We start from the raw sequence: 14104 nt of genomic DNA on the forward strand, positions 1-14104 counted from the left end.
ATGGAGTTGCATCATCTTTCAATGTTATGGGTGCATCTTTACACCCTCTTATTCTCTCTTCGCCTATTTTTACTTATATTGTGGCAATACCAAATTCTCATTAGTCTAGCTATCACCATACATCCATGGTCATTGTACCTAAGTCTTCTATGATACCTTATTCATCCTATAAAAAATTGTCACACTTTGACATTGGCATAGAGATTCTCGAGTAGCATTTGGAGGGCTCATCATTATCTTTGAGCTATGATCTGCATTGGTCTCCATCCCATTCTAGATTGTCATCTTCATCATTGTTTCCCTAAACACTTGATTTGACTATGGTACCTTTCAACATCGACATGGATAAACTTGTGAAAATTCTTAAAGGCTTTATTCATCTTGAGTTTTCTTTCCTCATATTCCTTTCAGAAGTGGGAAGATAAATTGCATACTTCTTCAATACCATTTCTTCCTCAGGGGAGAAATGTTGTTCATTGAGCTTGGATTAGCTTCAACTCATTTTCAAGCATCTACAATTATTGTAGGAGATTCTGCATTGAGGGGGGGTTGCATTGTGTCACTCCTCTCGTATGGGAAGGATTTTTTTCTTACATATTGTACTTGGATACCTTATTAGGCTTTGATGTATGGACCCACTTTTCTCCTCACCTAAGCTAGGCTTAAGGAGGATTATTGGTGTGTGTTAATCCTTCTTAGGTGGCTACTTAGGTGGCATGGTAGGTAGGGAATCTCACCTATATATGCACCTCTCTCCTACACACTCATTATCCTCAATATAATACATGAATCATCCTTTTTGTTTTGCATTTTGTCTGTCATTTGTTGTTTCTACTTGCCTAGTGTTCCTAACAATTCTCACAATAAGTAGTGTATACAAGGCATATTTTATTATGAAAGTTGGCAAATAACATAACCAAATCGAGTTTACATACATGCATTCCTAGGATATGACCATTAGTCTCATATTATGCATCCATTATCCTATTGTAATGCTAGGAAATAGGATTCACAAGTTTATGCATGCAAGCTAGGAATTAAATCTATCTCCACTAATTACATTTGGAAGGAGAATGGATCCACTTCGCTCAATCTCAAATATGTTTGAAACAAACTGAGAACAAGGTGAATTCAACACTCATTGGGTTGGGAGTTGAAAATGAGCTATTGAAAGATATAAATTGAATGCAAGATCTAGGGATAGAGATGTGAAACTAATAGTAATCAGCATGCACTGATAGTCTCAGATCAAATATGTAGATATAAAGTATTGATTTGGAAAGAGGAAGTTGAGAGGAACCTATGTTTGAAATATGGATTTGAGAATGCCGGACGATTTTGCTTGGGCACCCTTATCCATGAGCTCGGATGCAAACAACAGATATGTTTTTAGGATTAGGATGTTGGTCTGAGTGTTTCCTTAAAGTTTCATCAGGAAAGTATCAGACAAATTCACCTCGGGTGACCTTGTCCTCCAATTTATGCCTCTACAAAAGTTGAATTTGTGTCTTTGTCTACTCTTCCTGAATCTATAAATGTTATCTTTTGAATTTTTCACCTTTACATAACAGAAGAAAAATTGTGTTGTTGATAGGGGTTTGCCTAGGTCAAACACAGTGTTTGGAATTAAACAGGTATAACTGAATAGAAATTGAAATGGAAAGCATGCCTTTAAAAGGTCAAAGGCTAGATCTGGAATTGAAATGTTGAAATTGGAATGTTATACCTTTATGAATCTCCTTTGTGTTGAAGTCTTCATAAAGATGTTATCATGTAAGAATGTAGAGATGTCTTCATAATATCTTGATCATGGATGTCATCTTGTTTGCTTGCAATTTAAATACTTGACCTCTCCTTCACTGCCTTGATAGTACTTGATTACTTGCTCACTTGAACATGAATTTGAACTTGAGAGATAATGTGGAGAGATGTAAGATGGACGTTTCAAATGAGGGGGTAAGGCTTTCTTTTATACCTCACCTCATGGAAGGTGTTTGAATTTTCAAAGCAGGTCGATATGGAAAAGGATTTCCCACCTACATTTTTCAACCATTCAAGGGTCCAAATTGGACACCTTTACGGTGGATAAGGGTGCCTGGGGTTCCATTGTCTAGTATCAAGGTTGAACAAAGAACAAGACAACAAGATGAAAATGATTTTGGCAATTTGAAGTTTGTGTGAGCAAAATCAGGTATAATCAAAGCACATAAGGCTAAAATGCTAAAGTGAGGCCTCAGTGAGCATGAAATTGTATAGGGATACAATTTACAATGCTACACCTATGTTATTTTCATAATTGTTGAAATAACTCCTAGATTTCCAAATTAAAATGTAAAATTGGGTTCTTACATGAAATCCCTCTTACTCAATGTGATGACTTCAAGATGAAAAAAATGTTAGCTTGTGTGCTAGCTGTTGTATCTAAGGAAAAACACTAACTCATTTGAAATAGAGAAAGAGATATATAAAATATCGAGATTAGGAGACCATCATTTATTACATCATCACAAGTACTTGACCACATCAACATGCTATCAACACTTAAGGAATATTGATGACTTCTTCTTCTCTTTAATATTTTTTTTGATAATTGAATTGGCCTATCTAGGAGTTTGTCTATGGGATACTATATTTGATTAGAAAATTCCCCAAAAAGCAATTATCAGTTAGTTGTTGTAGGCTATGGATAGCAAGTTGAGTAGATTCTATGCAACTAAATCATCAAAGTTCACAGTTCTAGATCAAGACTAGATTTTATGCAAGGCCAATTTTGTACTTGTGGACATCAATTTCGTAGTCACAAAAGTGCTCTAGAATAAAACAATTTAAAAGTAATTATTTTTGCAAGCACCTTATAGGTCCTCGTTTTTTGAAATATTCGAAAATCAATTTCAAACCTAGTGGTACGTACACATTAATAATATTTTAAAGACAATGTTGATGAAAAGATAAGAAATATTACAAACTTTTTTTTGAAATGGCGAAGAAATATGTAGCTACAATGCAAGTGTAAGAACAAATAGATCAATAAATATGGTATATGTGATAATAATTAAAACTATAACTTTAAAAATTAAAGCTTTTACATTTTTAATAGTCACAAGTTGTGAATCATATAAAATGTTAGCAATAAAAAGGAGGGTGATAAAATATTGATCCCATACTTCTATCAAAAGGCAAGCCATGGATGTCAAAAGTTATAAATTTTTAATTGGACAATATATATGTGTGTGTGTGTGTGTGTGTGTGTGTAAAAATGTTAATTTTCTTTACAAAAGGTTATTATAGGCTATTGATGTGAATAAAACAAAATAAGCCACAATAGAGGTAGGATTTCATTACTGCTATTTTGGTTTCTTGTGAGTGTTCCCCTGCCCATTTTGTAACATCTTCCTCTACCTCATCTACCAATTGAATATAATGATACATCTGAGTCCACATTATGAGAGCTTTGTAAAGAAGGATGAGAATGAGAGGATGCAATTTCATGGAATTCCACGTTTGAGTAGTGATGTGCTTCCTTTAATTCTAACACCACCTCATTCATTGTAGGCCTATTCTTTGATTGAGGTGAAGTACAAACCATTGCCAAATTTGCCACTTTCAACATTGCATCTTTATCATAATTTCCAAGTAAATTAGGATCTGCAATGTTCTCTATGTCATCCTTTAATAAGGATGCCCTTACCTGACATAAACAACCACTTATAATTTAGTATCAACAATCAAATTTTAAGATTAGATATTTTGAGTTTTCAAAGTCTATAACTATTTCAAAATAACAATGAAAACAAAATTCTAAGTATTCTAAGTTTAGTTTGAGATTTAAAAAAAAAATCTTTATTATTACCCAATTAGTGATTTGTATGTGTTCACTGTTAGATGTTGAATCATCTACAAAGTGAGGATGTTTTCCACTAATAATCTCCATCAAAACAACTCCAAAGCTATAAACATCACTCTTTTCTGTCAATCGATTTGTAGTATAATATCTGTAGAAAACCAACTAGTAAGTCTATTTTACCAATATATTTAAAAAAACAAAAAGATATCAACCATCCTATAAAAGAAATTCTCAATCTTCTATTTAGATTGTTGATAACCTTGTAAGAAATCTGAAATTATCAAACTCCTCTCTTAACGATTCAAAGCATAAATGACCTTTAAAAAAGCCGTTAACCTCTTCTTTGAAATGGCCAAGGGATAAGTGACTTGATCAAATTACTTCAGTATAAGATTTAGGACATCTAGCAGCTCAACACCTCCTTATTTATGCACATCCTTAATGGGGAAGAAATTCAGATGTTATAAATAGACTCGTATACTGGGATTATGCATTGCTAATGCAGCTATCTGAGACCCTTTCCTGCACGAGTTTGTTCCTGGTTAATTCCCTTTTTCAAAGGTAACTGGGTGTGAGATAAACAGGGTAGGGGGAAGGTTCTCTACATCATACTTGAATTGATGGACTGTAAGAGTTGAAGGATTAAAAACCCTTAAATAATTCAAATATATAATTGAATTGAGTATCAATAAAGAAAAGAAAAGCATATTTACTCTGGATCTAGATATCCAATGGTACCCTTTACAAGGGTGGATACGTGTGTAGCTCCATCCAATGGTCCCATCCTTGACAACCCAAAATCTGCTATTTTTGCTTCCATTTGGTCATTCAACAAAATATTGGAGCTCTTTACATCTCTGTGAATAATGCTTGGCTTGCATCCTACATGTAGATATTCCAATCCTGCCAAAAAGTTAAGCAAGAATTAGACCCCATGATCTTTTTCAAGATTAGCACCGAGGTTTTTAGTTTTCTTCCCATTCTACGGTATTTATTTCTAACCTTGAGCAGCATCTAATGCAATGTTGAGTCTTCTTTCCCAGCCCAGATAATTTCTTGAAGAAGTTTGACCTGAAACCAAGCAACGTAGGCCTTTGATTAAGCAACCAGAAAACATTCCTCTAAATCATAAAATTTTGCAGTGTTGCGAAGCATACCATCCAGTAAATGTCGCAGGTCTCCAATGGACATGTATTCATATACAAGAACCAAATTTTGTTCCTCTTCGCAGTAACCCATAAATTTTATGAGATTCTTATGGTGTAATTTGTAGAGAATTTCTACCTGCAGCAATTGTTCTTAGTTTTGATCATTATGATCAAAGACATTAAAGATTTTATTGTTGCTGTTTTTGGATTTGAAGGTGTGAATTTTTTTACATCAATGTTTCGGATCAGACTCTCTGATCCATCCTGAATATGTTAGAGATTTCTAATATCTCATGTGATGGATCATGGATGGAATGTGATCGAAAATATTAATGTAAAAAAAATCACATAATCAAATTCAACTGACAACTGACAATAAAAATCTCATTATTTGTAGAAATCTTGTAACCTTAAAGATTCTAAACTTCATTAGTTCTAGTTTTTATTGGAGAGACTAAAGTTCTCAAGTTTTAAATATACAATGGGTATGAATGAGTCCTTGGTTATACCTCTGTGGAAAACTGTGTGGCACCCTTATGTGATTTATCAGACAAGATTTTGACGGCCACATCCTTGTCTTGAAGACAACCAAGATAAAGAGATCCATATCCTCCTTTTCCAATCTCCGTCTGAAAGTTGCTAGTCATAGCTCTTACCTCTATGAAACTGAATGATCGACATCCATCAAAATTGTCAAGATTTAAATGTCCTGTTTCAGTTTTCCCTGCATTTTGTCCCTTTCAGTACAAGAATATGTTTCGTTTTATCAAAATGAAAATCCACAAGAGCAGAGCAAAATGTCAGAGGAATATGATTTAAGGTGACTTACCTTTTTGAATTTTTCTGCTTGATTTAATTTTGATAAAGATTAATATTGTAGTAAAGATTATAAGTATTGCAACCCCTGCTACTATTAACCAAACAACTAGTGTTTTGCTAGTCTTTCCTTTTTGGGCATCCTTGCAAATGCCTACTTGGCAAAGCTTTTCATTGCCATAAACACTGCAAAATTTAACAGAATTATTACATGATAGGAATCTTATCATACGAACAACATAATTACTGATTGATTTACATTTTAAGAAAAGAAAAACTTGCCTCAGAATGAGTTTTCCACGTTGCTTTTGTTCAGACAGACCAATTGGCACTGATCCGTTTAAGTCATTGTCTGCCAAATTCCTGTATCTCAAAAAGAAAATTTCTCACAATACTGTAGATAATCTAAATAATATAGCACGAGTTAGAAATACCCAGATGCATATGTTTCAACTCACAGTTGTTTAAGATTGGAGAGAGTAGCCAGAGCCTCTGGTATTGAACCACTCAAATTATTTCTTGCCAAGTCCCTGCAATCAGGAATAAGGACACAGTTTTTGGTCATTTTGACAGCTGGGCTTAATCAACACACACTAAGTATTGACTTCATATTTTTTCTGTCATATACTTAGTTTGTGTTGTTTTATGTGGATAGCGACATGCTTTTAATGGTGGTAATAGAATGAAAAGGCATTAAAAGCGAGGTTCACATGAAACAGCTTCTATGCTTAGTGTGTGTTGTTTAAGCCCAATCCTATATTGACTTTGAACAAGGTAAAAATGATAAAAAAAAGGTGAGTAGTAAGGATTTGTGACTGACAACTTAACAAGAGCAGAGAGATTGAAAACGCTTGGAGGTATGGTTCCATTCAGATGTCTGTTGGGCAGTGTCCTGTACGTTCAATTCATTGTTAATTGAAGTTCGATGGTAATAGAGAGGCGTATACATAAAATGTAACTAAACTGCATCAAAAATAAAGATGAAAAAAATAAAAATGTTCACAGATCCAACTGGTGCAGGAGCACCTGAGCACCTGAATGCTCAAATCCTAGCAGGTATAACATTTTATTGCAAAATAAGCATGTGTGTTTATTTTATGCTTCTAGTAGGTTTAATAGGTTTGTTTTGTGGTTTAATAAGGCTTGGAACTCATTTGTGTTTAAGAGTTTCCAAGATTTTTATTTTTTTGCTCGGCAGGCTAAAAATTGTCAATTTTGGGTCCAAATGAGCATTTTTGAATTTTTGATGTTGGAAAGCCTTGAAAGGCATTGGAGCATGTTTATTTAGTGTTTCTAGATGATTTTGAGTCATTGGTTTGAGTGCCAAGTCACCGGAAGTCAAAATGCAATTTTTGAGCAACAAAAGTTGTCAAAAAGTTGTCAAAAGTTGTCAAAAAAGTGGTTTTTGGTGGTTTTGGTTAGTTCCAGCCTGTACCTGTCCGTACAAAGGCTTCAACAAGTTGGCACATGTATATAAACCATGTTCCAATCATTGTATGGGTTGTTCATTTTGGAAAATTAAGAGAAATACTTATTTTGCTCTCATTTTTGTGAGTTTTTAACTAATTTTCTGCACTTTTTAGAGTACAGTCCGTACCATGGCTCCATGAGTCCGTACTGAACCTGTTTTTGATTGATTTGATCTCCTTTGATGTTTTAGTAGTGATCTCTGATCTTTTCTTGGGGTTTGGAACAAGTTTTGTTTGAAGTGCTCTTCAGAAAAGCATTGTTTTGTGGTTCCAATGGAAGATCATTCATGGTCCAATTGATTTCTTCAAAGTCTCTTCATCCATGGCTTTGAGGAAGTTTGTTGGACCCTCTGTACATACTGTACCATACATCTATTTCCCTTTTCTAGCAATGCACAAGTGTTTGTAAGCCCATGGCAAGTGTGTGAAGTGAGCAACTTGGCTTGGGTATTCTCAAATTTGTTTGAATGGTACTTTGCTGTTCATAGCACTATACTTTGATAGTTTGATGAAGAACTAAGTTGGCAAGAGTCTTCATTGTATTCCACCACCCTTGTCTCTCTCATGACTTGGTTGGTTACAAGAAGCAAAGGTGTAATCAGATTGTAAAAACAGTGTGTCACTGTTTCGTGCATAAAACCTCATTGCCAACCTCCCAAATGGATAGCATGGCATGATGGATTTCTCTTTATGCATCATGGGAATGTATTTGTAAATTTTTTCAAGGTTAAGAAGACAGGGTACACCATTTGATTGTAAAGGACCTAAATAAGGATCCTAGAAAGGTGTATTTCTTTGTCACAGTCTCATAATGCTGCCATGCCTTGTGGCATCTTTCAAGTGTACAAATTAAAAGATCTTTGAAGAGATTATATGTATTTGTTTTTGCCTTGTCATTAACACCTTTTGCAGGCCAAGGACAGAGTAAAGAAGCAAACAAAACAAAGAAAGGAAGTTGCTGTCAAAAATGCACCTTATTGCTGTCAAAAAAAAAAAATGCATTGTTGACTGTGTATGAACAGCAGTTATAAAATCCTTTCTTATTTGTTGTGCATGGTGTTCCAACTGATTTAAAACCATTGTTGCATCCCTAATTGATATAATTTCATTGTATATGGTTTGCAAAAGTTCAAAATGAATGCAAAACCTTAAAAACATTGCTGTCCCAAGCCTCTAAACTGTTATTTCTGTGTAAGGGCAGCAGTATGGCATTTATTTGTCATAATGTCAGTGTTCAAAGATAAGATTTGAATCTTTGGGAGTGTTTGGTAAATATCATAGCAAGTTTTGAAACCTTTAATTTGGATCTAGCATCATGGAGGAAACCTTTAATTCGCAAACCCTCACCAAAACTCTTAAAAACCCTTGAAAAGTGCCTATTTTGTGGGACAGCACTAAAACAGTCCGTACAGTACTTGCCATAGCAAAAATCCTTGAGCTTTCAACATCAAATGACCACATCTCCAAGGGTTTGTCATGAAGTTTAGCAGGTTGAGCAGGGTGAACAAATTTCACTAAAAACTAGGGCTAATTCTAGTAGCCTTTTTTGGAGCAAATTTGACCAATTCATGAAATCGGTAAGGAAGGGGAAGAAATTGGTTGTTTCAAATCATCAAAATTGATGAGTAGAGACCTAAGACACCCTTCTACAATATCCAAAGCATTGTATTGAGCCATTTGATCAAATTGACCTTTTGCACCTAGAAAGTTGCTTTGAGTAACCCTACGTTCCTTGTCTCAAATTGAGAAATTTCCATTCTTGAGAAGTGAAGGACAGTCATCATACCTTGTAGACCTGTCCAGATGTTCTATCAACAGATCAATATGATTGAAATCCTTAAAGGAGCAAATAAGATTAGGTAAACCATGGTTCTCCAACAGTTGCCCATTCCTGGAAGAGAGGAGATTCAACCAGTTGGACAACCAAACTTGTTCATTTTTGGTGACACACAAGAGGACCTCATTTCAGACTTGAATGCCTTAGCATGGAAGGTTAGGAGGAGTGATGTCCAATATAATAGGGTGCAAACAGTGTTGAATAGAGAGGAGGAGATACGAGAAAGGTTTGGAAGAATCCCATTTGTGCCTAGGGATTGATTGCACATTGAGAACAAAGCCCACCAACCTCAGAAGAAGACTAACCTTCTGTCATCCCTCCTCATCACCAACAAAATCTGAACAACTAAAATAAAATGAAATAAAAATTATCTACATATTTAAGTGAAAAAATTTATTTTGAAAAAATCTAAACAATAGACAATCAAATCAACATACTAATCAAGATACTAATTCTTCCCTTAAAAGACATAGTATCACATAAACATTCTTAACACCATTAAATGAAGGCAAATGTTTAGGGAGAGACTTACACTGCAATAATCCTTGGTGAGGAGTCTTGATTGCAATCCACCCAATCCCAACTATATTTCTGTGGAAGACACGGATCACCCATCCACTCTTTCTCCAGATTGAAGTGCCTCACAATGTCAGCAATGGCATTCACTGTAAAACTAACAGATGTTTTAGTATGCAATCAAATTTACACATTTTCCCTACATATATAACTATTAAATAATTTTCAGCAATACAAACCATCTTCACTTTTAGTTCCATTGTTGGGTAGCCTCCTATATTGGTAGATATCCAGAGCATTAATAATTGCACCAACGCTCGATCGATTGGTAGGGTCAAGAGAAAATTGGACATTTTCCAAGCTATCAGCGTTGATGGGTCCATACTTGACGACAATCGAATCGAGGTAGCTATGTAATGTAACAGGAGACTGGTATGAATATCCATTGATACTTATATTGAACTCCCTTATTGCATTAACGTCAAGTTCTTCTACTTCAGCAAAGCACATCAAAAAATAGTATTCACCAATTTCTGGAACACTCCAATTCCATCTAATATTTCCCACGCTCTTGTTGCTGCTCACCAAGGCGGTTTCTAACACAGCTGATGGTATTTGGAACTCCTCTGTTGAAGAAGGAATTTATGGTGTTCCTATAATCCGTATCATATATTTCTCCCTTGACCCATAGCCTATCAAATTGATCATCTGGATATCTGCACAAAACCACTTTGAAGTCCATAGTTATTTATATATTATACGATGCATTTACACACATATATATACACACTACATATTCCTTTAGAATAGTAGGCCCTGGCTAAGAATTGTAAGGGCCCTCTTGGAAAAACAAGTCCACCAAAGCAACTAAAAAAGAGGACACATTCGAGAAAGAAAGATGTGGGTATTGATCCTGGCGAGGGTTTAGGCAGGAAAGCTGGCCCACAAGAAATGGTCTTGGATGCAACTTTGTCGTTCAGGTATATATATATGAACTGTCATTTGACGTTTAGTGTTCAAACCCATGTCAGATCATTGAGCTCACAGGTTTGAACAGTGAAGTGTGGGGATTGATGGTCTCAAATTAATTGATTAAAATGTTAGGGTTTCATTATGGAGACCCAAGTTCAACTCTTGATAAGGTCTAAAGTGAAATTCTAAGTTGTGACTTTGGTCTTCCATGATTGGCTTGTTGTATGAAGATGGTTTCTAAATAAATGTGATTTTTATGTAGTGACTCTTGATCTGAATGAAGTGAGGTCACAAAAAGGGCTAGTACAATAGAACATCTGAAATGCCTGATTCTCCTTTTATTTAAGTGTTGATTCTATGCTTGATATATTTATTTTCCAAGAAAACTAGTAAAAATTATAGATAAAGAAACTACCTTATAATAGGGTTTTCTGACAATTTTCCATAATCCATGTGTACTCTGCTGATTAAAGAGAGATATTGTCCTACAAACTCATACATAGCTGGCATGAGCAGGCGTAATTCCAAGGTTGAAATGAAAGGAACATCATCCGTACTGCGAGCAAGACACACATTAATGGAGGGACCTCTTGCCATGGCGTTTATTCCGTTGCAAAAGGTCTTGGTAGTATTGTTTATTACAACAGTGGCCCAAAAATTGGCGTCAACCAGCAATTCAAATTGTGGTTGTGACTCACGGCCATCATAGTTACCATATAAGAAACACGCGCGGATTAAGTATTTTATTCCCCGCACAGCAGGTAAATTGTAGCAATTTCGCTTGCCTTGAGGAAAACAGCGAAGATGTTTCAATGGCTGGTCCACCTCTGACTGATCAGTCAAAATGCTTCTTTTTTCACCTGAATTAATGTATTGTTCATCTGAGGTCCAGCTAATGCCACGTGCATCATTATATCCACCTACTGCGCCACAGTCCAGGCTGATGAATTCTGCACATACAAAATCCTCATATCTAAATTCAGAAAGCTCATAGGAGATTTGAATATTTGAATATTTCACTTTGCTTGCCTAATTGCAAACTAAATAAAAACCAGCAGTTTCAATATTTTGAAAACAAAATTTATAATATTTGGGAACAAAGTTTTAAATTAAGTGTATGTAAAATAAAATATTATTTTCAAATTATTTTAAATTTATCATATTGATGACAGCAGAAAGTTTATAAAGGATGAGGTTAGGATTATATTGTGGGAGATTTTCTGGATATCTCAGTTTATAATTTATTGAAAGAATGTAAGTTACATAAGAGATCAGGGTTAAAAAAATTGCAAGAAAAAATGATCAACAACAGAAAAAACTAAAAATTTGTTTTTAATAAAAAAAAACTGAATAATTCAATATTTGATATACAATCTCTATCAAAAAAAATTATATATATATATATAATTCTAATAATACTTTCACAAACATATATGATAATCAAACAAAACAAAAATAATTACAGTAAAAGGGGTTAGTTGTACAGAAATATAAATTCTGGGGTTAGTTGTACAGAGATATAAATTCTTCTAATGTGAACGGAAAACAATTGTAATGAATATATAACCTGGTTGTGCATACAGAACGCTGCAGATTGAAAGAACCAACAGAAGATTGAAGGTAACTGTCTTTAAAATTGCTTCGTCCATTCCAATTACAATGGGATTGCTTTCCAACCCACCAATCTGTGATTGATCTTCAATGTTTGGTATTTGAGAAAAAAGATATGAGTGCAGATTATTGAATGGCTGTTTTTTTCTTCTTTTAATTTCTTTTCTAGGTTTGTTGTTTTGTTGATGTTTTAGATTCTGTTTTTGCTGTCTCCTTGTTCTTGGTATTTCACTGCACTTAATGCTATATTTTTATCTTTGTAAAAGGTTCTGGACCTTTCAAAACCCTGCTTATCTTAATAAAAAATATTTAACATCGAAACATAAGTCAAAACAATGAAAAGGTAGTCAATGTCTTGTTGTAGGTATTTATATGATATTTGTGCATTGAATATCGTGTCTCCAAATGGCAACATTTTTCATAATCTTAATGTTATTGAAATGACATTTAGTTGGTAAGAGGGAGGATTCAACAATTGTAGAGAGATGTTTATCGATAGGTTGACATAAAATATATTAAAAAATAAAATAAAAGATTATCAATAATATCTTTTGTAAGAAAATTAGAACTATAGAAAGTAAGTACTCCACTACTATCCACAATTTCATGTAGACAAAACTTTATAACTACAATAGTTAGTACTTCACTACCAATCTCACTATATTTTCTATATTTTTTTTTTGTAATTGTAATTTTGAATGAATTAATATGTAATTATAATCCTACCATTGAATCTCTTGTATATTTCTCAAAACCTTCTGACAATATTCATCCCATAAAACCTTCTAAGAGAGTTGTGTCAGATTTTGCTACGTAGATAAGACCATGTTATCGCTTCAAATTTGATGGACTTTGAATCTATAAGCCCTTTATGGATTTTTACTATAAAAGCATGCATAAAAAAATACTCCTTTAAAAAGCCCAACAAACAATCACTTCAAACAGAAAAAACATTTTTCCGAAATTTTTGTGTACTCCATCACTTGTATATTGTAGACTAATTTCCTTATTTGAATAGAACTAGTGTTGTTATGTATTTATTTCGCATGGTTGCTATAGCTGTAAATTTATTTTTAATAACAAAGGAAATGACATTTAGAAGCATTGTATACTACGAGATTGCTACTATACAATTGAAGCTTGAAATTCTTCATGTAAATGAGTATTCCAGAACTTTTAAATGCCAAAAGAAAAGGTATTTAAAATAAAAGTGGGTATACAATAGATCTAAAATTTACATGGTACTCATCTAGGAGGAAATAGATAATAAAGTTTAAGTAATACAAAGGAACTATTATTTAATGCTTGATGGAGACCCTCATTCCATACATTTTCTTTCTTGAAATATCACAAAATTTTATGAATTTAAAAAATCAACTAATTAATAACTAATCAATAGAATTTTGAAATTAAGTTAATTGCTCAATAGAATGAAAGTACTATATTTATTTTTATTTTTTAATATATATTTTATTATTATTATTTAAATATAATACTATTGTTTATTGCAATAGTGGTCCAAGGAATGCCATCAACTAGCAAAAAGAAAGTTCACAAGGGATGAGGTTAGATTAAAGGATTTATTTGTTATCAAATAGAAATTCAAAAAACATAAATAATAAAATTCAAGATACAACAAAATGTTGAAGACAAATTTATACAATTAATAAAAAATAAACAAGAAAGTTGAAAGATTTATGACAATTGAACTTTGTGAAAACAGATTTTTTTTTTTGAAATAAATAAAATATAAACCTAAATATGATCAAATAAAACCAGAGTCAATTGGAGTTTGTTGTACATATCTTATAAATTTTCAATGCTTGATTTTTGAGAAAGTGTGCATATTATTGAGTATTGGAGAAATAAAAAATATATCAAATAACGAAAT

General features: G+C 33.5%; 1 protein-coding gene across 1 annotated transcript; it reads right to left on the reverse strand.

Annotated features, from left to right (window-relative positions):
- Nucleotides 1-3172: 3172 nt before the first annotated feature.
- On the reverse strand, nucleotides 3173-12422 carry LOC131077064 (probable LRR receptor-like serine/threonine-protein kinase At1g51810). Its single transcript, XM_058014467.2, is given in 15 exon segments — nucleotides 3173-3688; nucleotides 3851-3992; nucleotides 4558-4747; nucleotides 4847-4915; nucleotides 5002-5128; nucleotides 5502-5716; nucleotides 5822-5994; nucleotides 6091-6171; nucleotides 6267-6338; nucleotides 6629-6700; nucleotides 9647-9779; nucleotides 9870-10183; nucleotides 10185-10346; nucleotides 11018-11552; nucleotides 12170-12422. Coding segments are annotated over 15 exon segments (2655 nt in total). The 5' UTR covers nucleotides 12252-12422; the 3' UTR covers nucleotides 3173-3400.
- Between the last annotated feature and the right edge of the window lie 1682 nt (nucleotides 12423-14104).

This window comes from Cryptomeria japonica, chromosome 9 (genome assembly GCF_030272615.1).
Source record: "Cryptomeria japonica chromosome 9, Sugi_1.0, whole genome shotgun sequence".
Lineage (NCBI taxonomy): Eukaryota > Viridiplantae > Streptophyta > Pinopsida > Cupressales > Cupressaceae > Cryptomeria > Cryptomeria japonica.